General features: G+C 53.7%; 8 protein-coding genes across 8 annotated transcripts; 4 read left to right on the forward strand and 4 right to left on the reverse strand.

The window, feature by feature from the left end:
* Positions 1-400: 400 nt before the first annotated feature.
* Positions 401-2,881, reverse strand: CkaCkLH20_01501 (asparagine synthase; the record flags this gene model as incomplete). The annotated part of the gene is made up of 5 exons (XM_038884220.1): positions 401-1,530; positions 1,593-1,733; positions 1,786-1,903; positions 1,968-2,524; positions 2,581-2,881. 5 exons carry the CDS (start codon positions 2,879-2,881, stop codon positions 401-403), a joined length of 2,247 nt encoding a protein of 748 aa, XP_038750812.1.
* Positions 2,882-5,647: 2,766 nt separating this feature from the next.
* Positions 5,648-6,177, forward strand: CkaCkLH20_01502 (mediator of rna polymerase ii transcription subunit 21; the record flags this gene model as incomplete). Its single annotated transcript, XM_038884221.1, has 3 exons — positions 5,648-5,689; positions 5,746-5,860; positions 5,918-6,177. The coding sequence occupies 3 exons, from the start codon at positions 5,648-5,650 to the stop codon at positions 6,175-6,177; spliced, it is 417 nt and encodes a 138-aa protein (XP_038750813.1).
* A 443-nt stretch (positions 6,178-6,620) lies between these two features.
* Positions 6,621-7,323, reverse strand: CkaCkLH20_01503 (pyrimidine 5'-nucleotidase; the record flags this gene model as incomplete). Its single annotated transcript, XM_038884222.1, has 3 exons — positions 6,621-7,129; positions 7,182-7,210; positions 7,268-7,323. The coding sequence occupies 3 exons, from the start codon at positions 7,321-7,323 to the stop codon at positions 6,621-6,623; spliced, it is 594 nt and encodes a 197-aa protein (XP_038750814.1).
* An 827-nt stretch (positions 7,324-8,150) lies between these two features.
* CkaCkLH20_01504 (uncharacterized protein) lies at positions 8,151-10,721 on the forward strand (the record flags this gene model as incomplete). Its single annotated transcript, XM_038884223.1, has 1 exon — positions 8,151-10,721. The coding sequence occupies one exon, from the start codon at positions 8,151-8,153 to the stop codon at positions 10,719-10,721; it is 2,571 nt and encodes an 856-aa protein (XP_038750815.1).
* A 6,455-nt stretch (positions 10,722-17,176) lies between these two features.
* Positions 17,177-20,397, forward strand: CkaCkLH20_01505 (KH domain-containing protein; the record flags this gene model as incomplete). Its single annotated transcript, XM_038884224.1, has 6 exons — positions 17,177-17,689; positions 17,755-18,024; positions 18,082-18,543; positions 18,609-19,286; positions 19,334-19,531; positions 19,585-20,397. 6 exons carry the CDS (start codon positions 17,177-17,179, stop codon positions 20,395-20,397), a joined length of 2,934 nt encoding a protein of 977 aa, XP_038750816.1.
* A 1,112-nt stretch (positions 20,398-21,509) lies between these two features.
* On the reverse strand, positions 21,510-23,309 carry CkaCkLH20_01506 (DEAD/DEAH box helicase; the record flags this gene model as incomplete). The annotated part of the gene is made up of 1 exon (XM_038884225.1): positions 21,510-23,309. One exon carries the CDS (start codon positions 23,307-23,309, stop codon positions 21,510-21,512), a length of 1,800 nt encoding a protein of 599 aa, XP_038750817.1.
* A 727-nt stretch (positions 23,310-24,036) lies between these two features.
* CkaCkLH20_01507 (DNA-binding protein) lies at positions 24,037-25,746 on the forward strand (the record flags this gene model as incomplete). Its single annotated transcript, XM_038884226.1, has 1 exon — positions 24,037-25,746. One exon carries the CDS (start codon positions 24,037-24,039, stop codon positions 25,744-25,746), a length of 1,710 nt encoding a protein of 569 aa, XP_038750818.1.
* A 250-nt stretch (positions 25,747-25,996) lies between these two features.
* On the reverse strand, positions 25,997-27,134 carry CkaCkLH20_01508 (ct20 family protein; the record flags this gene model as incomplete). The annotated part of the gene is made up of 2 exons (XM_038884227.1): positions 25,997-26,850; positions 26,915-27,134. 2 exons carry the CDS (start codon positions 27,132-27,134, stop codon positions 25,997-25,999), a joined length of 1,074 nt encoding a protein of 357 aa, XP_038750819.1.
* Between the last annotated feature and the right edge of the window lie 110 nt (positions 27,135-27,244).

Below are 27,244 nucleotides of genomic sequence, written 5' to 3' on the forward strand. Positions count from 1 at the left end.
CAGCGTTCACCTCTGTAATTCTCACACTGTGTCGAACACAGCTTCTTCGTGAAAATTCTGTCTTTGGATGCCTCGCTACGTAACAGTGTGCGACTAAAATGAAGCAATCACACGAATCGTACGCTTCTTATTTCTCTCAAAACTTGTTGGCTAGGTGACACGAGGCTTGTTATACAACCCTGATTCACCCCAAGAAGGGGGACTGCTTGCTTGCACGCAATAACTTCAAATATTTCCAAACTATTTAAGCCGTATGCCTTGTTTCTGGGATATTCTCACTCTTCCTAGTAGCGAGACTTCCTACATTACCAGGAAAACCAGTATTTGACTAATCAGATACCCCTAACTCCTCTATGCATGTGTAGATACTGACTAGTGGAATGCGTCAAACCTCCACTATTCAAACCGCCACAGGCAATTGCTCTTGAACAGCCTTCTTCACGCCGAACCTCTGGCCAAGGACAACCCAGGAAGAAGTGCAAATCAGCTTCCGGAATGCCCTAGGGCTCTTGCTCTCGTCGTCACTGAAGCCATCTTCCAGCCACTGCTTGACATTGTCCCACTCCAGGAAACCCAGATTCTCAATGTTCTCCTGAGTGAGCAGCTCCCGCATCATGTTGTGAATGGGACCTCCGCGCGGCCACTTGACCGGCGCAGAGTACGGATGCTTTCTCCTCTCGTAGAGCTCCTGTGTGATGAAGGGCTTGCCGGCCTCCTTGAGGATCCATTTCTCGCTCAACTTCTGACGCGCGGTGCCGAGATCCTTCCACCACAGGCTTGAACCGGTCCCGGTGGCGTTGTCCACGCCAGCCTGCGCCGAGGGCTCCTGATAGGCGACCTTGACGCTCGGGGGCAGTCCGTTCACGTATTCCACAAGATGGTGGTCGAGGAAAGGTGGGCGGGCCTCGATGCTATGTGCCATCTCGGTACGGTCCCCCAGACACGTCAGGATCATGTTGGCAAGGGGTCCCTTAGTGTACAGGTAGAGGCTAGTGTGCAGCGAGTGCCACTTCTGCGTCATCTTGGCGATGAGCTCGGGTGAGATTGTGGGTTGCTCGGCGGCGAGGAGCTTCTCGTAGCTCGCGCGAATCCAGGGCGCGAAAGCGTTCCATTCCGGCTCGAGGCGCATGCCTTTGTTAGGCATCGGCCCAGCGAGAGACTCGTCTTCGAACATGCCGATTCTCTTGAACATGTCCTTGAGGTCTTGGGACATTTGCATGAACATGGGTACACGGACGTCGTCTGTGAGGGGGGATTGGGGCCACGACTGGTCGGCCTCCATGAGGAACGCGGGCAACACAAAGGGATAACCCGCGAAGTGCTCATCGGCACCCTCGCCAGTGAGCACGACAGGAATGCCGTTCTCTCTGGGAAGTGTGGAGAGACAGAACTTCCCAACGCTGTTCAGGTCGAAGTTGTGGTGTTCAGTGTGGAAAACGGCGTCTGCGAAGTTTTTCGCCAACTCGGCCTCGTTCATGTCCTTTTTGAGGATTTGAACACCGAGCCAGTCTGCTGAGCGTTGAGCGATATCTGTTGCCAGTGTCAGCGTTCGTCTCAAGCAGTGGATGTTCTCCTCTTGGGTGGAAACTCACCCGACTCGTTGAAGCCAGATGTTTCTGGGAATTGGATCGTAAAGCAGGTAATGCGCTTCGTTGCGTCTTGGTTGCCCAGGCTCACGCCTTGGTCGCGAACCAATTTCGTCACAATACCTGCCACCACAGACGAGTCGATACCTTCAACCATGTTAGCTACTGAACAAGATCTGCAGTGATAGGTGAATGGTACCTCCAGACAGGTAAATTCCAACGGGCACGTCAGCACGGAGTCGGAGCTTGATCGCTTCCACCAAACGCTCCCTCACGCCCTCGATCATCTCGTCCAGTGTCCGTGTCTCTACTTGCTTCTAGTACGCTTCGTCAGAATTGAACGTTTGCCACGGAGAAACGCTACGGCGAATTGTCACTCACCTTATCCTTGTAATCCGGATCCCAGTATTGGTGGTATTCGATCTTCCCACCTTGGAGTTCCATCCAAGTGCCGGGCTCCAATTTCCAGACATCCTTGAACACGGTGTACCGGGTCTGCATCGAATCTCCGCTGATCAAGCCGTGAACATTCCACTCTGGCTCCCAGCCGAAGGCTTTGAATCCCTTCATCTCCGAAGTCAAGAGCATTCGCACACCATCGGCACCTTGGTCCTGGAAAGTGAAGAACATGGGCTTGATGCCGAAGCGGTCCCTCGCCGCTATGATCTTGTCTTGTTCCTCATCGTAGATGACGAAAGAAAACTCTCCGCGGAGGTGCTCGAAGAAGGCAGTGCCGTGAATCTTGTACAGAGCGACCAGGACTTCGCTATCGGAGTGACCCTTGAACTTGTAACCCAGCTTCTGGCATCTTTCTCTTATGGCATCGTGGTCGTAGATCTCTCCGTTCACGATAGCGTGGATCTTACCGTCATCGCTGTGGAGGGGCTGCACTCCGTCCGGAGAAAGATCGTTGATGGCCAGACGGCAGTGACCGAAAGCTACAATAACGGTCAGGGCCCGTAGCATTTCAGCCTATCCCGGTGTTCAAACGTACCGACAGACCCATCGTCGTTGATCCAGATTCCGGAGGCATCTGGGCCGCGATGAGCGATGGTCTTCAGACTTTCTTGCAACTGCTGGCGAAGAAGCCCATGCTTCTCCCCTACGTCGCCATTGGTGCCATGAGCTCCAATTTTCTCGTTTCCGTTGACCTTGATCTCGATATCAAGGCTGCTGTCGCTACCAATATTGCCGTTGTGTCCATTGGTCTTCTGGTGCCCGTCGACCCCGTTGGTTCCATTGGTATCGGCAGAGCCGCTCCGCTGAAGCTTTATGGCTGCTGAGATTCCGCACATCGTGTTGCCTAGTGAATGAAGTGCGATAAAACGATGAACTAAGAGGCGGCAGAAGCTCAGAAAGAGTAAAGGGCTCTGCTTTCACATACATTGACGCGCGTCCGAAGTATTTAAGATGATAAAATTGGCAGCCGAAGAAGAACTAACGGCTTAATCCAGCCCCTCGAGGCTCAACTGGGAATCTCGGCATCGTTGCCATGGTGGGCTTCCTAACTCTACAGACAAATGCGAGGAACAGACGAGGCCGGGCCGAAACATACAGGAAGGGGGTTGTTGGCACAGTGAGCACTCGACTGAGCCACTGTCAAGACTATTCTCGGAAACGATGAGATTCTAGGGATGAAGACAGTGAAGCTGACGGGATCTTTGAGCTGAGGAGCTGCACAACACGGACGTAGATGGTGCGGGGAGTTGACTACTCTGATTCCGAGGACAAGGGGCTTGGCCCGGTCGCAAGAGCATCAGAAGCAAACATGCGTTGGATGCAGGTTCGTTTCCGCGGGCTTGGGTTCAGGCTGCATAGTTGGACCACGTCACGTGGGCATCCTCTGTCTCGTCAGTCCGTCCGGAGAACGGCAGAAGGGTTGTGAATCACGGAAGGCCGACTTGGCAATTAGGTGTGTCGTGACGGCGTGACGATGGGGTTGAGCCCAGTGTTTGGCAAGTAGGCCGTGCGTGCAAGTTCGGCCAGCTAGCTGGTTTGACCTACCTAATGCTTGACAACCTGACCATACATCAAAGGTCCGGTGCTAGCTTGGCATAGTCGCGCTAACTGACGTGATGCTGAATGACTGCGGGATTTATCCGTAGGTGACCCGAAATGCTTAAGAACAGGCGTTGTTTCTGCGCGGCACGACCCGATGGTCCAAAGCTTTGGGTGTTGCGGTTGCGTCGATAATGTTGGAAGTGACGTCCAAGACCTGCCGCGTCAGGAGTTCCGGTCGTCCGACTACTTTGCCCCGGCCAACAACCCGATGCAAGTCTGCCTTGACCTCCGCTGTCAATTACCGTTACATCCACCGTTCAGATCGTCTGATGTGAAACAGGAAGTCCTTTGCATACATAACCATTAAACCGAGGAGGGACTATTGTTGCTGCCAGCTAAGTGCCTGGAGCATATTTTGCCTGGTAGCAAAGGCCAGACTTGAACTGCTCCTAGTGTCGAGAAGCTTGATCCCCGATGTTCTCGTATTCTTTCAGGTATTGGCCTTTGACTGACGTGTCACCTCAGAGATGATTTGGCAGCGAGCGTTTTGGACCAGCCTCAACAGATCGACGTCCTCGGAATCCAACTTGAAGTTTGCGGGATGATTTGATGCAGGCCAACAAGGCAGTAAGTTGGAATGGGTAGTTTTGGTATTTCGTGTGGGTTTGCTTCAGAATTCGGAGAGCAATAAGATTGGAAAACGATCCTACTGTGTTCCGAGGCTTGTCATGACCGCTGAAAGCTTCTGAATCCTTATTAGACGTGGTCTTACGGCAGAAATGTTAGGATGCTGATAGAAACACGTACCCTTGCGAGCTTATACGAGGTAAGTGACATTTGAACTTGGATCCTTCTTCAACAGCCGCATCGTACGTCCAACAACATGTGCCATGCACGCTGTGTTATCTCGTCACTCCCCTTCTCCTGCTCCCTTGCTGAAGGTATCTGCGGCAAAAGAACGACAGCCGATGGGTGTGGGTGGGCACCATTGAGACGAGTAGTTGATCTTGCAGGTCGATCTGTCGATAGATATGTGGATGATAAAGGAGCTTGAAAGATCATAGCTCCGTAACCTCGCCATCAGAACTTCTTGGGAAACGTTTGCCTTTGTACGTCAAAACAACTTGCGACTCGCCGTTTTTTCCATCGGTGTGGCGTAAGGTGACGTTCATGCCCCTCAAACCTTCCTCTTCTGCGCGCTGGTTCCAGAGAATCTGCCGAATGATTCCATCATTCGAGCAAGAGATGAAACCCATCGGCCATCGACTTCTGGTCATGCCCTCGCGTACCCCTTTGCTTGCTGTTTTTTCGCTGACCATGAATGCGACAACTCCTTCGCCGCGCCAACCAACAGGAGCCCCAACGAAGGAGCCTTCCAGCTCTCGGACAAGCGAAGGGTTGACTTTCTGAGCCCCTCCTTTGCACTGTAGAATGATCTTGAGTTTGTTCTTGGGCAGTTTCCAGGTACCAAGGATATCGATGCCGTAGTCTGAAATCCCGCCCACCCTCACGGCGTGTATACCGTACTGCGCCAGAGTTGATGTGACGATGTACTCGTAATGTGTGCCAACATAGACGGTGGACGAAGCGTCTAGCCCAGTTCTGTCGGCATACGCTAAAAATGATGCGAGATCGTGGTGTTTTGCTGTAGAGGGATCCGGGAATGACGAATCGTGTGTATCCTTTCTTAGTGATCGTGTCGGCGTCGATACAGGGCGAGCGTGGCGAGCAATCGGAGACAATAATCGAAGAAGCCGAGGCCGAGGCCGGACCTCTAGTAAAAAACCTCGTAGAGTATGCATTTACCAGATTCGAAGAAAGCTTAATTAAGTACAGAAAGCTGAATCTATCTTGCTGGACAAGTTCACAGACGGCCTAAAAAAAAAAAAAGTCGTGATTGACCTGAGATGAGCCGAAGTTAGTGACAGCAGGTACGTACCCAGAGTTGGAAAGCTCTGGCCAAGGCGCATCCCCGCGTACTGCGTACCGCTGCCAACCGCGATGCGATCCTCTGCGACTTCAAACAAAATCAGCAGTCGTCGCGACAACCATACAGCACCATGGGCGACAGACTCACCCAACTACAAGATGCTCTGGACCAGGTACAAGGGACATACTCATACTCTCCTTACACAGCAATTGCTGACACATGATTCAGCTCGCTCAGCAATTCGTCGCGAGCTTCCATTTCGTCCACCGACGTCACGACCTTGAGCTCCTTGGGCCCAATGACAAGATTCGCGATGTAAAGCAGGAGCCGGATCAAAAAGAGGGTATGTTTGTTCTAAAAGAACCCTCCCTATGACCCATAGTTGACCGAACGTGCGCAGTCGACCCTCTCCCCGCCGACGAATTCAGGGAAGGACTTGCCGAGCTGTCCCGCGACCTGATTATCAAAGAGCAGCAGATCGAGGTTCTCATCTCCAGTCTCCCCGGACTAGACAGTAGCGAAGCCGACCAGGAGCGATACATACAAGAGCTGGAGGATGAGCTCAAAGTCGCCGAGGCGCAACGTCAGGATGCGATCAAAGAGAAGGACCAAATTCTCGCCAAGCTTGACGAGGTCATCAGGAGCATTCGCAGGCCTTGAGTGTCGAATTGAGGGTCGACGGTCATAGAGAAGGGTGCAAGCCATGGAATTTTTTCAAGCGTTATGACGGTGCTTTCCGGCGTTGAGAGGCGGAATAAACTTGGGGTATATTGCAGATATCTATGAAATAAGACGATACCCAACTAAAACCAATACATGGTTTTCCTTTTCTAAATCTAGCCCGCTGCCCTTCACCTGTTACGTCTCTTTCGGTCCATACCCTTTGCTTGTCATTGCTTTCGTGCTCTTAGTAAGGCTGCCTCCGTGTTCCTTGATTTAAAGAACTGGGGAAAGGCGTCGCGCAGCTCTCTTAAATCCCTGATCTGGTGTTTGGATGCCTGCGTCCTTGGCACAGGGAGTCCCTCCTCTACCAGATGTGCCACGTTCCAGCCGTACTCTTGGGCCTTTTGGCAATTCAAGTATGAGTCGTCTGCAGTCATCTGTTATCTAGTGGTCCTCACATAGCGGGACGTAGCATGCGACGGCTTACCAACAAAATAGCAGTCCTCCATCCTTTCGACGCCTGCTTCCTTCATGGCCCTCAAGTACATCTCCTTCGCGGGCTTGCAAATCAGCGGTTGCTGGGAGTAGTCGCAGAACGTTAGACCGTCAAAGAGGTCGTCGATTCGCAGTAGCTTAACCACGCGCCTAGCGTGGTTGATGTAGGCATTGGTTAGAAGCCACATGGTGCACTTGCTCTTGTCGACGTCCTCAAGTAGTTCGCGCAGTTCAGGGTTGTACTTGAGGATGTCCTCGAGGGGCAAGGCATCGTCGACCTTGGAGTTGTACTCTAAGGGGTCGATTTGGTGGTGTCTAACCAGGCCTTCGATAGCGAGTCCGTAGTTTGTGTAGTACTCCTTGTGTAGCTTCACCGCATCTTCCCACGATAGGGAGAGGTGCTTGGCGAAATACTCGTCAATGAGCTGGGCCATGTGGTCCTGCACTCTCGAGCCTGACCGGGATCAGTTTGCTGGTAGACAGTCTCCTTGTGTGTCGAAACTTACTTCGGGGGTATAAACAGTTGTCGATATCGCTGCAATGCATTAGCTGATGTGAATAGTACATGATAATGCGTAGTGAGTTGACCTACAAGAAGAGGACCGGTTTGGGAGTTGTCACTCCGTTGAGTTGGGGCTTGGACTCCATGACTGAGCCGGAAGTGTGTATTTGTCGTGAAGTGTGTCGAATAACAGACCGAAGCAAAGGCGTGAGCTTGGGGGACTCAATCGGCCGCGTGGATATAAGTGGTCGTGTCGTATGTTGGCAATAAGACTTGAGAGGTCGAATTGGGGAAAGGAAGCTTCTGGATAGGCGTGGGAGTCTGGGTGGCATGAAGGAGGCGAAATGAGGCAGGTGGGAACAGAACGGCACTTTTAAGATCTCTCAACATGGGGGCTCCTCAATCACAATGTTTCGAATGGAACTTGAGAGTGTGTGAGGCTTTGCACGAGAGAGGAGTAGAGGTGTCTTGCTGTTGAGTCACGTCGGCGAGATGGCATGTATGATACGTTGCTTCTCTTGAGGTAATTAGAAGCAGTTTGCAGGGAGCTGCTCCCAGCGGGACGGGTGCAGCCCGCTAGGTAATAATCATTGCTTGGCCCGGGGGGAGGACGCGAGCTTGGGCTCCTTCGGTAGCCAGTCGCTTAAGTAAGCAACTGCGGATGACCCAAGTCATTCCTTTTTTTTCTTCTCCATTCCCGAACACCAGCTCATCATCGCACAAAACAAACACGCCTCCCTTTCTCTTCATTGTCTTAAGGTGCAGCAGAATTCTTTCCAGTCTTCTCACATTCTGTATCCCACGACTGAGCAGGATTCTACCATCTGGTGCCCCTGTTATCTAGTTTCCTTTCTTGTTTGGGGTTTTGTTTTTTTGCTTGATTGCTGATCTTTTGACCTTGTGCGCTGCGGAAAACTCCCAGCGCCCTTTGCTCTTCGCTATGGCTCAAGGCCAGCTTGCGACAGTGCCGCCGATGGCTTCGCATGCCTCATCTTTGGGCCTTTCAAATGATGAACTTCATCAGATACAGCAGTTCGAGAGGATTGTACAGTTTCGCAATGCCGTTCTCGCTGGCACCCACCCAAACATCAAGATTCCAGCGCATCTGGCGAAACAGACACCTACGTCTGCATTTTCGTCCTCATCCAATCCTTCTGCGCCCACAAAAGAACCGAGTGGAATCGCAGCTTTCCAGGTTGGGAACTCGCAGCCACTTGCGAACACGCAAAACGCGTCTCTTCCAGGCCTAGGGAATCCGCCTCCGACTAACGCGAATCTGCCTGCGAGACCATATGGCTCCCGCAACACAGAGATCAATCCTATTTTTCTCGAGAAATCTGATGACCTGATCAAGGCCGAGATCCAGCTGCAGCGGCAGCGTCTTGAGCGAGCGTTGCGGGACGAGGTTGACCAGCGCCGGGCTTCGTTGAAGGCATCGGCACAGTCAGAACCCCTCGCCGACTTCGACCTTTCCGATGTCCTGTCCAAGGCTCTGACTCTTGTCCAAGCTACTGCGAATCTCCCTGCCAATGCCAAACTGGCTGCTAACGCTTCAGCTGCAAGTGACTCGTTTGATGAGAACTCTTACTACTCCTCCCAACACAACTCGCCCGATTCCTCGCTTCTCAGCTCACGCGCGGGCAACGACTCTGAACCCATCACCCACACAGACGGAGCTACTGCGTCCTCTCAAAACTTCGACCGGGCGACGCAAGTCCAATCAAGACCCCCTGGCTTGACATCCTCGCTCCCTCATGCGTCTGCTACTCATCAGCCACAGGGCCAAGCCTCGACCGTCTCGCCCTCCCACATACCAGCTGACATGAGCGCAAACGGCGTTGCGCACTATGACCGCGACCCGTCCGTAGGAACGACTCGGAGAACGGACAGAGGCGACAATACGGGGTCGACATCTGGAGGCGGAAGCGGAGACGTCAGTCGATCTGAGGAGTCAGGCGCCATGAACCTTGACGGCAGTGCTGATATTCCACCACCGGCTGTCCAGCAATTGAGAGACTCTTTGCTTGATCGCCAGCCCTCGCCGCTTATTCAAGTCCGCGCCCAAAACTTGTCCCCCATTGCTCCACAGCCCGCTCATGTCTCTCCTCTCGCCATGGCTGGCGGCTCTGTTGTTGATGCACCGGATATGAGCATTCCTCTAGGGACCACCGCACAGGTCAGGGCGTTGCGCAATGAGCCCAACACTGTTTCCAGCCCAGATAGCTCGCCTCAGGGAGGACGGAACATTGACAAGCGGAAGGGCAAGAAAAAGAAGAACAACATGGGCAACAAGAAGGCAGCCCGGCAAGCGCCAGAGGCAGAACCTTATATCAAGCCAGAGCCGCACTCGCCTTCTCCCATGAGTGCGCCCTCATTTGTCCGTCCACAAAAGCGACAGAGAAGGCAGACAGAAGAAGAACCGCGCCCTGTACAGCCAGAGCGACAATACTCCCGTTCCTACCGAGAGGAAGACGCAGCCCCAGCGTACCAGACGCAAGAGTATCGACGGCCTGTGAGTCAAGTCGCGATTCCTGGCGAGTACGAATACCCACGAGAGTTTATGGAGGACCCTCGCGTCCCTAGCGGGGCTGATTACGTTCGGCGAGTACAATCACCGGGCATTTATACCGTACGAACCGCGCCGAGTGAGGTTTACGCAACTTCTCCAGCTAGTGTCGATCGCTACGGTAGGGAACCTGCACGATACTTTCGCGATGGCTATGAAGTCACTCACATGAGCGCCCGTGGGAGATCTCGATCTCCCCTTATGAGGGAAAGAGGTTCACCACTCATGGGGCCGCCGAAAGCGCCGCCTGCCCGAGTTGTGATGGACCCGATCAGCGGTCGCAGATATTACGAACCAGTCGGCCGTCAGTCAGCCGCGCCTCCACCTCGACCGGCCGACCCTGAGATTCTCTTTGAAAGAGCACCGACCCGAGCCCATACTCGACGACCAGCCCCGGATTCCCATGATGATGACGTCATCTACCAGCGCACCTCGCCCATGTACGCGGCGCCTCGCAGAGTTGTCACCCAGCCAGAGTATGCAATTCCAGATCCTCATCGGGTCTACCGACAACGGGAATACTCAACAAGACCGATGGCACCACCGGCAGGGGAAGAGTATGTCCAAGTTCGGGGTGGGACGGAGCGACGTCTTGTGGAGGAGGTGCCGAGAGAGTATATGATGCGAGCGACAACAGCCCGGCCTACAGAAACGGTACGGTACGAGCTCCCGCGAGAATACGGGAGAGTACAGAGCGTAAGACCGGAGCAGCTGCCCATCCAGGACTATGGTGCACCAATGCACCATGATTCTCGGCGGGAGGTCATCCAACCTGGTCCGCGTTCGTACAGCGTGCGGCCGGCAGCCGAGCCTCAGGTTGTGCGAAGAGAGTATAGCGTCAGGCCGGTGGAGCAGCAGTACTACGGCCAGCCAGCACCGGCTCGGGGCGAGGCTGAGGTGTCGTACATCGAGCGGCCTAGAGTGGCCGCTCCGGAAATCTACTACGCCGATGAGGCTCCGCGCCAGGTTTATCGGTGAAAGATGCTGCTGTGAGTAGGCTGTGAGTGCACAAGGTCTCGTCGGGACGTCGGCATAAATCATAAGGTAGAAGGTCATTGATATTGGTTTGGAGGTCGGTACGGATTCGGCACGGAAAATTGGGAGAACAAAGACAGGATGGAGTTCGGCAAGAGCCATGTGGAACGGTATACTTTTGTAAAAATAATGAACTGGGCCAGCAGAAACCTTGTACTATTGGCAAGTCCAGCAGCTCATGACTAGACCAAGCGAAGACAGAACTTGGAACTCGGGAAGCAAACATGACCTAAACTCGGTTTTCAACCTGGTGAGACGAATGGTCTAGAAGTCGGCCGTTGCTGCTACACCCCTTCAGCTTCGCAGAGTTGCCCATAGTGTAGCAGTCGCAGACGCGCGGTAGAGTTTTTGTCCCCTTCGCGGACCGCCATCAACTTTTGAGGGCGAACGAGCACGGGCTCACTTTCACCTTGAGCACCGTCTGTACTGAAGTCATGTGTGGCTTGTTTTCAGCTTCCCCGATCACTGGGATCTCTGACCGTTCTCTTTGGGCTTGCAGCTGGCTGCCCGTTCTCGCCCAGGATACGTTTAGTGCTTCAACAAGGGATGAGCCGGGGCCGCTCCTCGACCCCAACACTTACCGTTGAGGCGGCGAGGAGGCGGAGGTCTGGAGTCGTGCATGTTTCGGACCCGGCGGCCGTACTGCTAAGGGGGCATGCTTGTCTGCACTACGAAGAGCGCGAGTTAGTGGGCAGCGGGCAGAGATAATGACAGGAAGGCTTTCTTCTCTCTTCGATGTAGATGGAAAATTTTCGTCAATCGTCCTTAATTCTGGGTATCTGTGGTCCCTTGGTTACCCGGCGCCTCAAGGTGGTTATATGTGGGTGGGTTCGGACTGGGAAATGGAAGGGAGATCTGCTGCCGAAAAAGAAAGCCAAGTTGGTTGGTTATGAAGAGTTCGGATAGGGAAGCTTGGTAATTCCTTGTTTCTAACTTGAATCGTGAAGCCCTCACCCACGATGGTGCTACAAAGTATACCGTCGACTCTGGCGTGTGCGGCTATGTTTCCTCACGTGAACGAAAGCCATTCAATTGTTCTAATAAACGCCAAAAAGACGAGGGAAAGAGAGTGAAGTAGACACCACAGAGGCGTTGCCCTCAACAAGTATGGTTCCGGTGGACCCGTTCAAACGGACGTAGTTCTGTAGCCCTTGCATCAATATAACATTGTTTTGACCAGCTCGCCTCATCCGCTGAGGAAAGTTTCACAGTCAGTTGTATTGCAAGGACGTGCCTGGCTAGCATGCCTGGCTTGAGCTGGTGTATTCTGTTGGTCCAAGTGTCAGTGTGTGGAAGACCAGTTCGAGGTTGAAACGTTCAGCCGGGGATCATCGACATATGTATGTCTACTCTCTGACGGGATAGAGCGGCTAGTTGAATCACATACGAGCAGGACCTGCATTGTCCGCCGCGGCAAGAGCAGTCCAACGTCGATATTGGCGAGGTCGCCTACAGTGAATGCCGTCGAGCTTTTGAAGGACGTGAGCGGCAACATAATCCGAAAGGTACCCGGACGTCCTGCAATTCGCTCTCTTAGAAGCCGACTCGCAGGTGGGCGGGCAGCAGCAGCAGTTGACAACAAGTCGGGGCGCGGCCACTTTTTCTGGTTGCGGATCAGTCAGCCAGCGATGTTGATTCTAGGCGACAACAGCCTCCACGGCATCTTCCCTGTCCTGGGAACATCATCAAGGGCAGGCCCAAGACAGGAGCTGCGAGGGAAGCCCTAACTCGAGGTCTTGGTGTTGTTAGTTTGACATGTGTCAGTCGCCTTCCGCCATACTGCGAGACCGTCGTACACTTTGCTCAGCAGCGTCTTGAGTCTTTCTAGTCTTCGGAGCAATACAAGTCAGCGTTAAAAGGCGGGAAGGGGAGCAGTTACATAGTAGTCGCTTTGTGCCGCGGCCGGTACATGCAATAACGGTATGGTGCCGGCACGCCGAAGCAGCCCTATCAATGAACTTGAGGGCCGGAGCAAACCCCAAACTGCATCAGTAACTGGCTGACTGACGGCTACGGCCACGGTCTGCGAACGACTGATGCGGTGGGATTCGGGAAGCTTTTGCTGGAGGCTTGAGCTTCCCCCTCTCCGCTGCGCCCAACACTAAGGTACCGCTTGAGACGCAGTGACGCTTCGGGAGGGCAAGTGCAGGTAATTGGCTCAAGGGTCCAGGGATGTTGGTTGACTTTGGGGCCAGAGTGAAAGTTCAGTCGAAGCTCCAACATGTCGGGGAATGACCATTTGGGAAATACGGTGGCTCTTTTGTGCGTCTGGCCGATCTCCCTCCTGAATGGAACGTGCGACATGCGTGGAATTGCATGGTCTTATTATGAGGGGATGCGAAGCAGTCCAATGTTGTGCGGGCATCGTCGCGGGCCTGAGTCGACGAGATTGTTTTCTGTCTGAACCATCTCCAGGTTGGTCAAGGTCGGCATGCGTAGAAGAAAAGAGAACTGTGAGTAGATCGACAGTCGCTAGGAAACGACCTGACTAAGATCAGTCTCGCGACGGCCGGCGAACACAGGCCGTTTTGTCTGTTGGAAGATTTATTCCTCCAAAGTGAGAGTTGACGTCCTGCTGCGAGTTGTATTCGTTGCTCAACAGACGCGTATGCCGAGTGAGTCGATCGCGGACGAACCAAGCCCTGTGCAAAGACAGAGTATTCGACGTTCCTTGGATGGGTGTTTAACCATGAAAGTCTCCTCTGACGGCCTGCACGCGCGGGGTGGCGGCGGAAGGTGACGACGATAACGGTCATGACGATTGCTGGTCACGTCGCGAGCTTATTAGTTGCTCGCTTGGTTGAGGGCGCTGCTGCCGTTGCCGCCAGCCAGGCCACAATCGGCAACCCAGGGCCACTTGGATGAATCGATCCATGCCGGCTGTCAGTCGCGTGCTCCCAGCGCTAGACAACCAGGATCGAGTTCCTGGCGAAACGAGGAGGGGTCTCAGCAGTCACCGCCGCCCACTGTAAGAGGCATGGCGAGTATCCCCTATTAACGTGTGGTGATGTTGCGGGGTCGGGTTCGTGAGCCGACCGACCCTACCTAAATCAGGAGCGACAGGTATCCCGGCCAATTTTCCCCTCTGTCTTTCGCAATGCGCCAGAAAAGAAAGAGACTACAAGGCTTCATGGAAAATGTAGCTCCATTTGTGTCGCCTCGGATAATTGGCGTAGTAGATATGTGGTTTTCCTCGATTTGGTGGAAGATACTTGCTCCGGGTCAGGTGAAAGATGCCGGTCGAGAAGCTGCCGCTGTCGCTGTCGCAGCGTCTGATCAATTGGGCTGGGTTGGATCTGATATCGTTTCCGTCGTGGTGGTAGGTGCGACCGGATACTTGGGGATTCGGGGATGGAGGTAGTTCAAGGTTCCTGCTCGAGTCGGGGCCGCAGAGATGATACAGACAGCGCGTCCGGATACCTTCCACTACCTCGGGGGCCGGGCTTCCGGGTACCCGCAGACATTTACCTTACCTAAGGCAAGCTAAGGTAGGTTAGGTTATCCACAGGTGCACACGGTGCTGTGACACTACACGTACCGACTCGACATTCCTGACCCTGCCTCAATTAAGAAGCATGCCAGACGAAAGCCCTCGTTGATCAGTGTTGCGCTGCATCAACATGCCTCAGCGGGATGCCGGAGATAGGCCCCCTCTCGGGCTCGGGAATCTGACGGGCACGGAGTGCTGGGAGAGAGTGTCCGGATGACCATGTACGTAAGATGTCGATTACCCCTGGGGCTGTGCTCGGGAATGGGAAATTATGAGGTCAGGTAAGTAGGCTCGACCCTTATTAATTACCATGTACGTACATCTCAAAATACCTCAATTCGTGAGGGTCACTCGACCAGGCAGGTAGGTACTCGATGAATTATATCAAACGAAATAGAAGAGCCATAAACAAAGCCAGCCCGGACAGCGACGACAATTAGCAGACACACGCGCGCGCGCACACACACAGCCCTACTGCTAGTCGGCGTCCTGGTTAATTAGGCCAGGGTCATGGTTCCCTGCACTTGTCTGACTTGTTGTTTGCGACAGAAAAGGGCTCTTTTCTTTTCATTTTTTTTTTTTTTTTGGCTCTCGTCGGCATTGGAGGACATGACAAGCAGTGGCTGTTTCTACCTGTCACCGGTGTCTCTGTTCTGTCTCTCATCTCGGCCATTGGGTTGGTTCTCCGGGAGGCACGAGGACTCCATAACGCGTGGGATACATGCACGACGACGGTTTTGCACCCTCAGAATGGTCAAGCAAGCTTCTTGTTCCCTTGCCGCTTCTTCGCCCACCTAAGGTAGCCAAGGTAGCTATTCTGTACGTACTGTACGGACGCTGGGAGGCACTTTGTCCACCTCAAGGCAAGGTATCCTGACATCCTGACTGGCGCCCGTGAACTCGTCCCGTCCAACACCACCACCGAGGTGCCATTGCCAGCTCACCACGGACGCGGCCGATAATGCAGGAGCGAATGGGATGGAGCTGGTCTTCCGGGCCGGAGCCCAAGGGCGACCGAGACGTGGGATTGAGGATATGTTGGCCGTAGCTGGTGGGAGAAGCGGCACTCGTTTGATGCCCATGGCTCGGCGCATCCGTGACGTGACCTGACCACAAGCGGTTGACAGTGATCGTGGGCTGGCAGAGACCAGGGCCCTCGGTCAGGTAATAACTTGTCGTAATATGGAACCTCGAGGTGTGATTTAGGATTGGGATTGGACGCAGCAAAAACAGGCACCTTGGTTGGGGGTTGTCGATTTTGTTGGAATTTTAAACTTGGTGGAAGTCAGTGGAATGAGGAGAACTGCAGCAGGCAATTAACAAGATTGAAGTACATTTCTGCTTGCAGAAGGGCAAAAGGATACCCTTGTTTTGTTTGTTCCATGCCCGGCATCGAGCTTGCTCCAGAAAGGACCCTCGAACCCTGCTGCCAGTCAGCGGGCAGAGCCAGCCAGTGAGCTGCGGCCGCCGTAGCGCAGGCGCAACCGCAGCAAGGGTGAGCCGTGCGTTGGACCGTCACCCGTCATGGATGTTAAGGTGCCGGAAGTACTTCGTACATGGCCTTGGCGACATCGGGACTTTAGGTGGGTAAGGTGGCCCGGAAACCCAGAATACCTGGTGCTTGCTAAGATTTTTCGAGGTTTGGAGCCCTGAACTGAGATGATAGCAAGAAGTCGGGTGTTTGTTTCCTACCTACCTTGCCTTAGATGCTAAGTACCTTACCTTACCTTACCTTAAGGTAGGTAGGTAGGTAAGCTAAGGTATCTGTACCTGAGGTGTCTTATAACCTCCATTCCTGCTACCGAGCTGCTGTGGGATAAGGCACTGAATCATCCATCACCCTTTTCGTAAAGTACCTTACGGACAGGTCTACGAGAATGGAATCCAGAGGACAGCACACCACTTGACGCATCGTCAGTCCCCCACCCGGGATGCCCTCAATCTGTGTGACAGTGAGGTGATACTGAAGTATGCGCTGCCCTGGCCTGTGGGCTAGATAGTACGTATCCATGGATCCGTTGGTATGTACTGCGGTATGGGGGGTTTGGTGGTTACGTCGGGGGACTCGCCTGAAGGGAGTTGAGCCCAGTTCAACACCGGCCATGTCCAGCGCCCAGTAAGGTACCTAAGGTATCCAGTCCGAGTCCGTGAACCGCCGCGAAGTTCGTAGGTAGGTAATGCTTGCCCTGGGTTTACTTGTCCCCCCGTGTGAATAACGATGCCGCGGATGTACTCCCGCATGTACCGCCATCTGCGAACTGAGACGGGGAACTCTTAAGGTACCTAGGTACCTGGTAAGGTACGGATAGAGGCCCGGGGAGGGGGAGGGAGGGGGCCACCACTGCAGCACTGAGTGGACTGGAAGTGAGGTGGATGGACTGAGTGGGGCTCACTTCTGGGCTGGGACTGGGCGCCAGACGATGGGCCATGGCCTGGGACGACGGGGGGACAGATGGACTGGGAGTGGCCGGACCATGCCATGCCATGCCTTGTCTTGCCTGGCCTGGTCTGGGTCTGCCGTTAGTGGTCTTGACCACACCTATGACCATCCTTCTGGCTGAATCTCTCGACTCCTCTTCTCAGTCCTTTCACACTCATCATCCTCAACCATCATCTCCAAAACATTCCCTCTCTACAGGCCCCTCGTCGAGTCTGAGGAGAGAGAGAGAGAGAGAGAGAGAAAGAGAATAGAGAGCATCGAGAAGCGTTACGCACTTCCTTCTTTTTTTTCCCTTTTTTTTTTTCCCCCCCTCCTTTCATCCTCTTCTCTTTTTTCCCCCCGTTTCAATTTCCTCTTGTTTTTTTCCCACAGAAATACCCCCACGATTATCGTTCGCGGTCCATTGCTTTCGGCCTATCGTCGTCGCCTCTCCCCCTCTCTGGCCCTGTTGTCTTCTTCGCTCACAATATGAACAAACTGGCAAACATGCGTCACTGGTCCGAGAGGATGAGCCCCAACTTCGGAATGGGCCGTCCCAATATGCCCATGAACCCCATGAACCCGAGAAGAGATACAGCTCCCCAGCAGGCTGCTTCAATAAGCTCAGCTCAGCCTCTCGATGCCCCGACGCCCATCATCCACTACTCGTTCAATGTCCCGTTCGCGTCCGACCTCGTCGGCCCAAACACCGAGGACATCCTGCACGCGACCGCCGACGCTGTCCTCCGATGGACCCATCCCGAAGATGCCCCCGACGATGTCCAAGTCCACGAGCTACCCGTCCACACTCAGAACCTCGCCAACCTGCGCAAGGTCTGCAAGGACATTACCAGCGGCCCTTTCCAAATCGAAGCCCACGTCATCTCGACGACTCCCAAGAACGCAAAGGGACAACAGGTCACCACCGTGTGTCTCTCGGGTACGCCGGAAATGGTTCACAAGAGCAGGGAGACCATCTTGAACGACAACCAGACTGTCCTGGTAGGTTTCTGACATCGATCAAGGGGGAGGTGGATGAAACGCCTGGATTAACCGTGCCAATCTAGCGTTGTACGACGGTCGACGTGGAAGGCCATCTTGTCTGTGACCTCACTGCTGGCGCCTTGAAGCAGCAAGTCACCGATACCCTGGACTACATCTCCAAATACTGCGGAGTCGACATTTTTCTCCTGGGCCCGAAGCTGACCCCAATGGTGGATGGCATGTCGGGTGATGCCGAAATGCGTGTTGACCAGAGATGGAGAGTCGCCATTTATGGCGACATTCTGTCCGTCGAACATGCCAAGGCCCGTGTGCTCATCCAGATCGACACTCTTGTATGTTTGGACAATCGCTGATTGGCCCGTGTCTCAGCTAGCTAACTGTAAATTCAGCTCGGCCGAGTCGTTGATGCCACCAAGCTGGACCTGTCGATTCACCAGCTCGTCTGCGGCCGTCACAGGAAGAACATTAAGCTCATCGAGTCATCCACCGGGACCGCCATTTACTTCCCGCCTCCGTTCTCCCAGATGTACCGTTACTGCCCGGTTGGTGCTAGTCGTCGGGACCCTACGGACATTTTTATCACGGGAGAGAGCCCCCAGGCCATTGAGCTTGCCAAGCAGAAACTCCACGAGACTGTATCCCGCATTCGGCTCTATATGAAGGATGTCACCATTGCACCCGCCAAGATCGATAGTATCCTCCTCACACGTCTGGATAAGGTACGCAAGATTTTGGAGGCGAACGGTACTTACATCTTGTTTCCGTCTCTCGCCAGCCAGCGTAATATGGTTCGAGTTCAAGGTAGCGAAGGACTCCACGTGGAGCGCACAGTTCGCGAGATCATGGCATTGGTAAGTCGAGTCTCAGTGGGGGAAAACGCCCGCCATATTGCACAACTTCTAACGCTACCTTTCAGGCTGGGCAGTTCTACAGTGCGGCCTGGTGGATTCAACAGGCCGACGCCCGGCAGCTTCCCAACCCCGCTGACGTTAGAACCATGCTTGGTGATGTTTGTGCGAACTCCGACGCAGACCTGTCTTTTGACAAGATGAATTTCTCCATCACTGGATCTGATGACGCTGTGAAGTCTGCCCTTATGGTCATGTCCGAGATTAAGTTTCTCGTACAATCCCAGTACCAGATTCGCGTCAAGATTGAACTTGCCAATGAGCACAAGGAATTCGTGAGCGGCAAGAAGAACGGCAAGATCAACAAGATCATGGGCCAGAGCAGTGTTCAGATCATTTTCGACGGCTTCAACGAGTACAACTTCAACATTGATGTCATGGCCGCGAGCTACGACTCAATGAAGCAGGGTCTGACGCTTGTTGAACAAGAGATGCCAGCCTCCATCTCTTTCCACGTTCCGGATCAGTACCACAAGCGCATCATCGGCATCGGCGGACAGCACATCCAGCGCATCATGAAGAAGCACTCGGTCTTCGTCAAGTTCTCCAACGCCATGGACCGCGGCGGTATGGGTCGTGAAGATGACGATGTGAAGGTCGACAACGTCATTTGCCGCACACCCGCCCGGAATGCCCAGAATCTCGATGCTGTGAAGAACGAGATTCTGGAGATGGTCGATAGAGCAGTATGTCACCTGTCGCTCGCGCAAAATCCCAGCTAATAGTTTCAAAGGACTCTGAGTACACTTCTCAGATTGTGAACGTTGACCGTCTGTACCATCGCCAGCTGCTTGCACGTCTCAGCGACATTGACGAGTTGGAGAGCAAGTACAACTGCAAGATCGTGTTCCCCAGCACCGAACAAGCCAGTGACGAGGTCACCGTCACTGGTCCGCAGTGGCAGGTGCCTCATTGCGTGGACGAATTCTTGGTAAGTTTTGACGACACGTTGTGCTCGTTGAAGTAGAGGCTAACCCTTCGCAGGGCATGGTCCCTGACAATCACGAGCTTGTTTTGACTCGCACTGCCGAGTTGATCAAGTTCCTTGAGTCGCCTAGCTTTGCCCATGATCTTGTGCCCAAGCTCAAGACTCAGTACGAAGTTGAGGTCTCTGTCCACCAGGACGCCGACTCGGAGGAAGGCTTACCCGCCATTGCTTTGCGCTGGACCTTCACTCGCAACAACGCAGGCGGCCTTCGTGACGCCATTGACTTCTTGCTTGCTCAGTTCGCCACAGCCGGCGTGGAGGTGACTATCCTGAAGGGCTCTATCCCCCGCCCCAAGTCCGACTCTTTTGAGGACTCTCTTCAGTACTTCGACTCGAAGCTTCTTCAGCATGCCCCGGCTACCATTGCCGCCGATTCTCCGACCAAGGCTGCCTTCGAGGGCGAGGTCGCTCGCGAGCGAAGCACCATTTTCGATCGCCTTCGTAAGCCTGGCAGCATGACTTCGATCTCGTCGTTCCTCGATCGTCGCAAGAACAGTTCCCACTCGACGAACGGCAATTTCTTCAAGGGCTCTAGCAATGTCTCTAAGTCCTCTCTCATTTCGATTGAATCTACCCGCAGTTTCAACGCGGACCGAAACCCCTGGAACGATAGCGGCGTTAATCTTCCAGACGATGACAACCCATGGGCCCATCGGCCCCTCGGGAATGGCTCCGACAAACTGACCATTCCCCAACCTGGTGACGTTACGCCCCGTCACAGCACTCGTGCGTCCGGCGACAGCGGACGCCCTTCTACGTCTCATTCTACGAATTCTGGATACCCCGGTCCCATCGGACCTTTCCGTTAGATTCCCGTCTTAGAACCTCTACGCGCAAAAATACCCCGGCTGGATATACCCTGGCGTACAATACCCCGGAACGTCGCTTCTGATGCATCGGTCGGCCGAAGTTTCCGTTTTGCTTTGCTTTATGTTTCGTCTCGTTTTTTCGAATTGATTGTTCTCTGTTGTTGTTTTCGGGTTTTTGATGAATTCTCCCGCACGATTTCACGTCCACTCTTTATACCCCCGAGGTCGGCAGACCAAGGATGAAAAAGAAAAGATACCTTGTACGCGCTTTGATTTTCGAATGTTTGATGCTTCCAAGAGCTTCCGACGGCGGCAGTCAGAAGATGACAGCAGTTTGACGAAGACACAAAAATGAAAGGGGGTTTGGCGGATACACGGGTTTCTCTTGCCGCCTAGAATTTGGCGTTTCCGTTGCCGTGCCGTGCGACTTGGCGAACTGGGTCGACTCCCGGCCCTTCCAGCATCGTACTTTGCGGCCGCAAAGGAGGAAGCATGTTGGAATGCGGGACACGAGCTGGGCTGGAGTGTCAACTTTATCGGAGGGAAGACGAAAAAAGTTCATACTATTTGCGAATTGTTTGGCCCGGCGGAACCGTCAGGCATGGAAAAGGAAGATTGTCATGGCCGGCGATGGACAGAAAGGACACAATTGCGGCTGGCATTGAACTGCAAGCGGGAGAGCGATGGAACTGTATACCTACATACCCCCTTTAGGTTGGCCTTGACATGCAATGATACCCATGGTCGATCAACAAACACGTGGTCCTTGTGGCTCAGTATCTCCTGATTTGACCCGTCAGTGACCACTGCTTCTGAAGAAGTTGACACAGCAGATCTCGAGACGAGCATTCCAGATGCTGCGTTGAGCGGATTTCTGCGGACTGTCTTGCGGCATCGTTCTCTCGTACACGGAGGTTTTTTTTTTCTCGAATGTTTGACTTGATTAAAGACGGCGCGACAAAAACAGCGAGCGTCGCATCTTGACGGTGCCAATATTTCCAGATCCCATAGAAAAATTATACGAGATGCAACTTGGACATCATACCGAGACCTGATGTTGTACAGTTCCACACCCCAGGCTAGCATCAACTTTAGCTGAATACGCCGATTTTTCACGATGCAACGGGCCCAACGGAGACCCTTTCTTGCTGAGCCCGCGCCTCTTGCTGGGCCTTCTTATGATGATGCCGCTGGATACGGCGCTTCTCCGTCATGATACCAGCAAACCTTCCCTTCGCACCGTGCTTGATCTTGGTGATCATGTCCGTCGCTTTGCCCTTGTCGATATCATGAGCAGTCAACGGCTCCTCCTTCGGTCGGAGTTTGTTCAGGAAGTCCAGCTGGCCCTGAGTCGGCGGTCCCTTTCGCCAACGCTGATATCGATGGATAAAAATATGTGGAAACACCTCTGATGCGTACTTGTCGCTACCGTGAACGGCGTCGGTGAATGTGGCCGCCTGGAGGAGCTCTCTCGGAGCCGCGTATGGCGACTTGGACACGCCAGGCGGCAGGGCTCTGACTTCGACGGCCTGCCAGACCGGTTGGTCTTTTCCAGCCTCGCTGTCTAGTTTGGAGATTCGGATGAAGGATCCGTTGGGGGCACAGAGAACGTACTTATCCAAGCCGGTTTGAACCCAGGCATACATGCTAATGGCCCGAATATGCTTCTCCCCAGAACTGTCTTCTATGAGGTCGAAGACGGAGCCATAGTCAGTGAAGGTAACTGAGCCCGTATAAGCAGGAGGCTGTGAACTCGACTCGCCGTGGTAGACCTGTTGTTGTCGATCCTGTTCCGCTTCCTTCCTTTCCTTGGTCATGCGCACATCCGCGCTGGAAGCTTTATCCAGAAGTTCTCCTGGATCAAGACCAAACAGCGTCGGCGTTGTGACAATGCCGGTTTCCAGGCTAGATACCATATCGATTACGTGGCAGTTTGACTTCCCTTGGTGTAATCTCATGCCTCTGCCAATCATCTGTACTAAGAGGTTCCGGGATCGGGTTGGTCTGGCGAGAACGACGCAGTCGATGTTTGGGATATCCGTCCCTTCCGTAAAGACTCCGCAATTCACCAAGACAGGAAATTCTCCTCTGCGAAAGGATTCTAAAATGGCACTTCTTTCCACCTTTGGCGTGTCTCCAGTCACGAATCTTGCATCGAACCCGTGCTTCCGGAACGTCTGCGTCAACCCGGCAACATGAGCAAGATCCACGCAGAATGCGAGTGTCGACTTCCTGTCGGGTGTCTTCGCCAGCCAGCTTCGCACGGTGATGTCGTTGATTTGCTCCGTGTTGACGGCCTTTGACAATTCCCCTGCCTGGAAATCGCCGTTGGCGCCGGTCCTCACCTTGGATATGTCGGCTGTCGACTGCACGGTGGTGAAGATCACGTCCGAGAGCCATTTGTCGCCGATCATATCCACGTAGTCTTTGTGATAGACTATTTCGTCAATGGCAGCGCCGAGTTTGAGGCCATCGAAGCGGGAAAACGTGGCCGATACGCCGACCAGAGAGGGCGAGTCGGTTCTTCTGGTGTCTAACCCGAAATGTCGGAGGACACGCATGTAGCCGGGGGCGACGATATGATGCGCTTCGTCGACGAGGACCAGTTTGAACCTTCGTGGGTCAAACTTGCTTAGGCGGTCTCCAGATATGATGCTTTGCAGGCTGGCGATAGTGATGTCTGCGGTCCCGGATGCATGCACTGAGCCCATCTCGATCTCGACAGATTTGTCTGGGTAAGCATTGGTGCAATGCCTTGCGGCCTGTTCGACGAGTTCTCTCCTATGCGCGAGGACCAAAGTCTGGGTGGCAAGACCTGGTCTCGGCTGTATTCTCTCAATCAACTGAGTGAAGATGACCTGAAAGCCGTCAGATTTGGCACTGGTCGTGTCATCCCAAAGCAATTTCTGCATACTGTCTTGCCACTTCCAGTGGCCAGAGAGATCCCCAATCTTTTATGGCCATCTTTGAGAGACTGCAAGACGGACTGTATGCATTCTTCTTGGTAGCTTCTCAGCTGAATCTTGGTACTTGCGAATCGCAGGCTAACAATAGATGGTATTGTGAGTCGTGATCTGTCGCGTCGGGTAAAGGTCCTTAGTCCTTTTTGAGTTCGCAAGAGATTTTTAAGTGAAGATGATATCATGTTGTGTCGATTCCTACACCAGAAGCAGGCCGAGGATGAAAATGCAACTGAAAGTTGTCGTTCCGGATGGCAGGAGAAATAGCTACCTGATGTCAGGCATCCTCTCCAATCAATAGCCTTGAATAAGACCCGCAGAGCAATCCTGGAGCCAGTACGATGTAGTCCTGAGCAACTACTAACAGCCTAAGGCTCATATCAAGCTCGCAATTGTTAGCACAAAGCTGGAAATACCTTGCAGCATGTCCGTCTGCCCCTTGGCAATGCAGAACAGGAAATCTTCATTGTGGTGTATTTCATCTCATAACACGCACCTGCAAACCTGATGCACATTCACAAGGCTACCACGACTTTCCGATTCTAGTCCGGCAAAATTTTCGCCTACCCAGACTCGATCTGGCGTCAAGGTTCGGCTTCTGGCGTATTCCGTCGCAACATGTACATTTCACGACGCCGAAGCCGAATCCACGACATCAGGTCATTACACGAAGATGAGCATGGATCCGAATGCCGACTTTTCCCTCGACGAGGTAGAGGCTAGAAGCTACGAGAGCCATGAAGATCAATTGTTTCAGACGACAGAAGTTGAATTTGCGGAAATCGGAGCTCCACGGTCCGAGGAGTTACCCGACGACGATGAGGCTCCGGATCAAGACGGCCGTTCCTCCCAAAAACGACGAGCCTCGGCCGTAGCCGTGGAACCGGTCCTCAAACGCCACAAAGGTCTCTTCAATAACAATTATCTCGATTTGCTCAACGAGGATATCGCGGAAGCTGCGAATCAAATTGCTCTGGGTGCAGAAGAGGACTTGCCCCCTTCGCAGCTTGGCCTGACATTCTGGACGCCATTCGAGAAAAAGCTGTTTTTCGAGGCATTGTCTAAGCTGGGGCAAGATGACATTTGCGGCATTGCAGGAAGAATACGAACCAAAAGTGAAATCGAGGTTCGCCAGTACCTTGCCCTGCTCCAGGATGCCGTCGAAAGCAGAGAGCAGGATGGGAATCAGGGCCTGGAATATTCCATGGAGATGGAAAACCACCCCGCCGCCGTCGAAATCAGTCTACCATGCTGCCATGCTCTCGAAGAAGCAGCGGACGCTTTATCATTTCGACAAGAACGGCACGAGGAAATCGTCGAGCAAAGGAGATGGGGCGAGTGCTGGAACATCACAACGGAGCTTGCCAGGCGCATGGAGGGAGGTCGCGGCGCCACGAAAGAACCGAAATTCGCCAGCCAGCATGGACTGGGATTCACAGAGGTCCTACGCGTCAAGAACTTTCTTCAGCTTTCGGAGCGTATATTTATGAACGCATCATATGCCGAGAATAACTGGCAATTCGTCAGCGAGGAGCCGCCAACGATCAGGGCCACCGCTCTCCAAGATTTCCACTCGCTTCTTGTCTCGGTCACCAAGAAGGTCGTCCTCACAACACTGTTTCTGGCCGAGTCCAGGATCAGAGCAAAGAGGAAAGTGGCACCTTCGGCTCGGGGCCTGGTGAGACGAAAGGACGTTGAGGCGGCGATCGCCTCTCTGGGCATGGAGCACAGCAGGAATGATTTTTGGACAAACTGTGCGCGTCGACTTCGCCTGGAAGTCTGGGACGATGAGTCAGAATCCCAGGTCGAGTCCACTGACGTCGATGAGGAGCAACCGTTGTCTTACGATGAGGTGGAAAAGGTTCTCCGCCAGAAACCCAATATGACTGGGCCCGCAGACACGAATGGAAACCTTTTTACTTCAGGATCCATTCCCAGGGATGCTGAATCTTCCGAATCGGAAGAGGATAACGATGAATCGGCCTCAGAACAGTCTGACAGTGAATCGTCTGTCATCATGGACGAAGCCGAGCACGAAGTCAACGAAGAGGCCAAGGAGGTACTGAAATATTCTGCCTATGACTTCCCCGAAACGCACCGCACGAGAGAAGCTCTTAGGCACAGGATCAGGAACGAGCGAGAACAAGAGGCTTATGCCGACGCGGAGGATGCGAGGATATCTTGTGAGGCAGAGTTGGAAATGTGGAGGCTTCTACAAAGACAGCCCCCTGAGCCGCTGGTGAAGCCGGCTCCCATCGAGCGTGGCCGAAGAGGGATGAAGGATGTCGAGGACATTTACGATGTCGGTCGACAATGGAGGCAGAGGTTGCAGTTTCACAGCGAGTGGGAAATGTACGGAACGTCCGCAGTGTCCGCCAAGAAATCCTGAAATCTTGGGTCGGAACCTGCTTATGAATATTTTCCCCTGTTCTTGATACCCATAGACTTGGTTCTTTATCTATCTTATTTTGACCAATTTTCCTGCCCGTTCTTGACGTATAGTGCTTGCGACGCCGGCTCTAAACTGCCTTCCTCTCATGTCGCAAGTGTTGTCGCAGTTCGCGACGGGTATCATTCCAGACGCCATTCCAGGGGCCAAACGCGAGACCTTTAGCTTCCCAATGATTACAGAAATATGTTTACCGGCGACCTCGTCCTCTGCCCCTGCCCCTGGCTCGCGCCGACCGGCCACGGGCAGCTCCTCTAGTAGACCTTGGTGCCGGGGTACCGCTCTCCTCTGCACTCTCCTCTTCTTCGTCTTCGTCTTCTTCATCAGAACCACTCCCACTTCCACTTCCGCTTCCGCTTCCGCTTCCGCTGCCGCTGCCGCTGCCGCTGCCCTCCTCTTCTTCCTCGTCTTTGTCTTCTTCCTCCTCGTCCTCCCCCCCCTGTGCACCCTCCTCATCTTCCGCATCCTCTTCTTCCTCGTCAGACGAGGACTCGTTGATCTGCGCCTTAGCAGTCTTGCTGACGGGCTTATCTGCCTTCTCTGCCTTCTCCGCTGCCTTTGCTTTGCCAGCAGCCCTCTTTTGGCTCCGAGCTACCCTGGCTGACCTGGCCGGGGGCGACGCTACGTCCGTACCGCCGTCCTCTGTATCCTCAACGGTGCTGGCACGGGTCTTGGTGACGGTCGATGCGCGCTTCCTCCTCCTGCCTGCTCCAGCGTTGCTACCACCGGGCGACGGCGGGGCTGGCGAGAGCTCTAGTGAAGGTGGGGATGTTGGGGCTTCGCTGGGATCAGCAAGCAGGCGCTCCAATTGCATATCGTAGAAGCCGGCGGGGGGCAATGTGAACTCCTTGAAACGATCGTCATAGTTCTCGTCCTCCTGAGCATCGTCAAAGTCTTCGCGCTGGTCGATCGTCTTAAGGTCAAAGAAAGTGCGAAGCTTCTGCCAGATGTGGGGGATGCGCGTATGAGGGTAGTCGTCGGGGTCAATGCCGTGATTTCGTAGATGTTCGCTGATTGCAATCATTCTAAAATGCTTGTGCATGCCTGCGAGACATCATGTTAGCTTCTACTGGGCGCTCTGAGGGCACCATCCGAGCAATGGGCTTACCTGCCGGCTTCCACCTAATAACGCCTTTGAATAGTGATGACAACTGGTCGTCTGTCCAGAGATTATTCGGCCACTCATCGGAAGAAGGCTTTAAAGCCGGCGGCGGTGCAGTCGGGGTGTCGGCTGCCGGAGTGTCAACGTCCATGGCATCGTCGTCACGAGCTGGTGTGGGTGTCGCGACAGCCGAGACGCTGCTTCGTGCCTTCTTTTTGGGCGGCATCACGAGCTTGTGAGAGTAATCTTCGGCGGGCGGGAGGAAATCCAGGAGAATATGAGCGCAGTTATGACAGAAGGCTTGCAATTGCTGCGCGTAAAAGTAAAGAATAAGTG

The sequence above is a fragment of the Colletotrichum karsti genome (assembly GCF_011947395.1).
Source record: "Colletotrichum karsti strain CkLH20 chromosome Unknown Scaffold3, whole genome shotgun sequence".
Lineage (NCBI taxonomy): Eukaryota > Fungi > Ascomycota > Sordariomycetes > Glomerellales > Glomerellaceae > Colletotrichum > Colletotrichum karsti.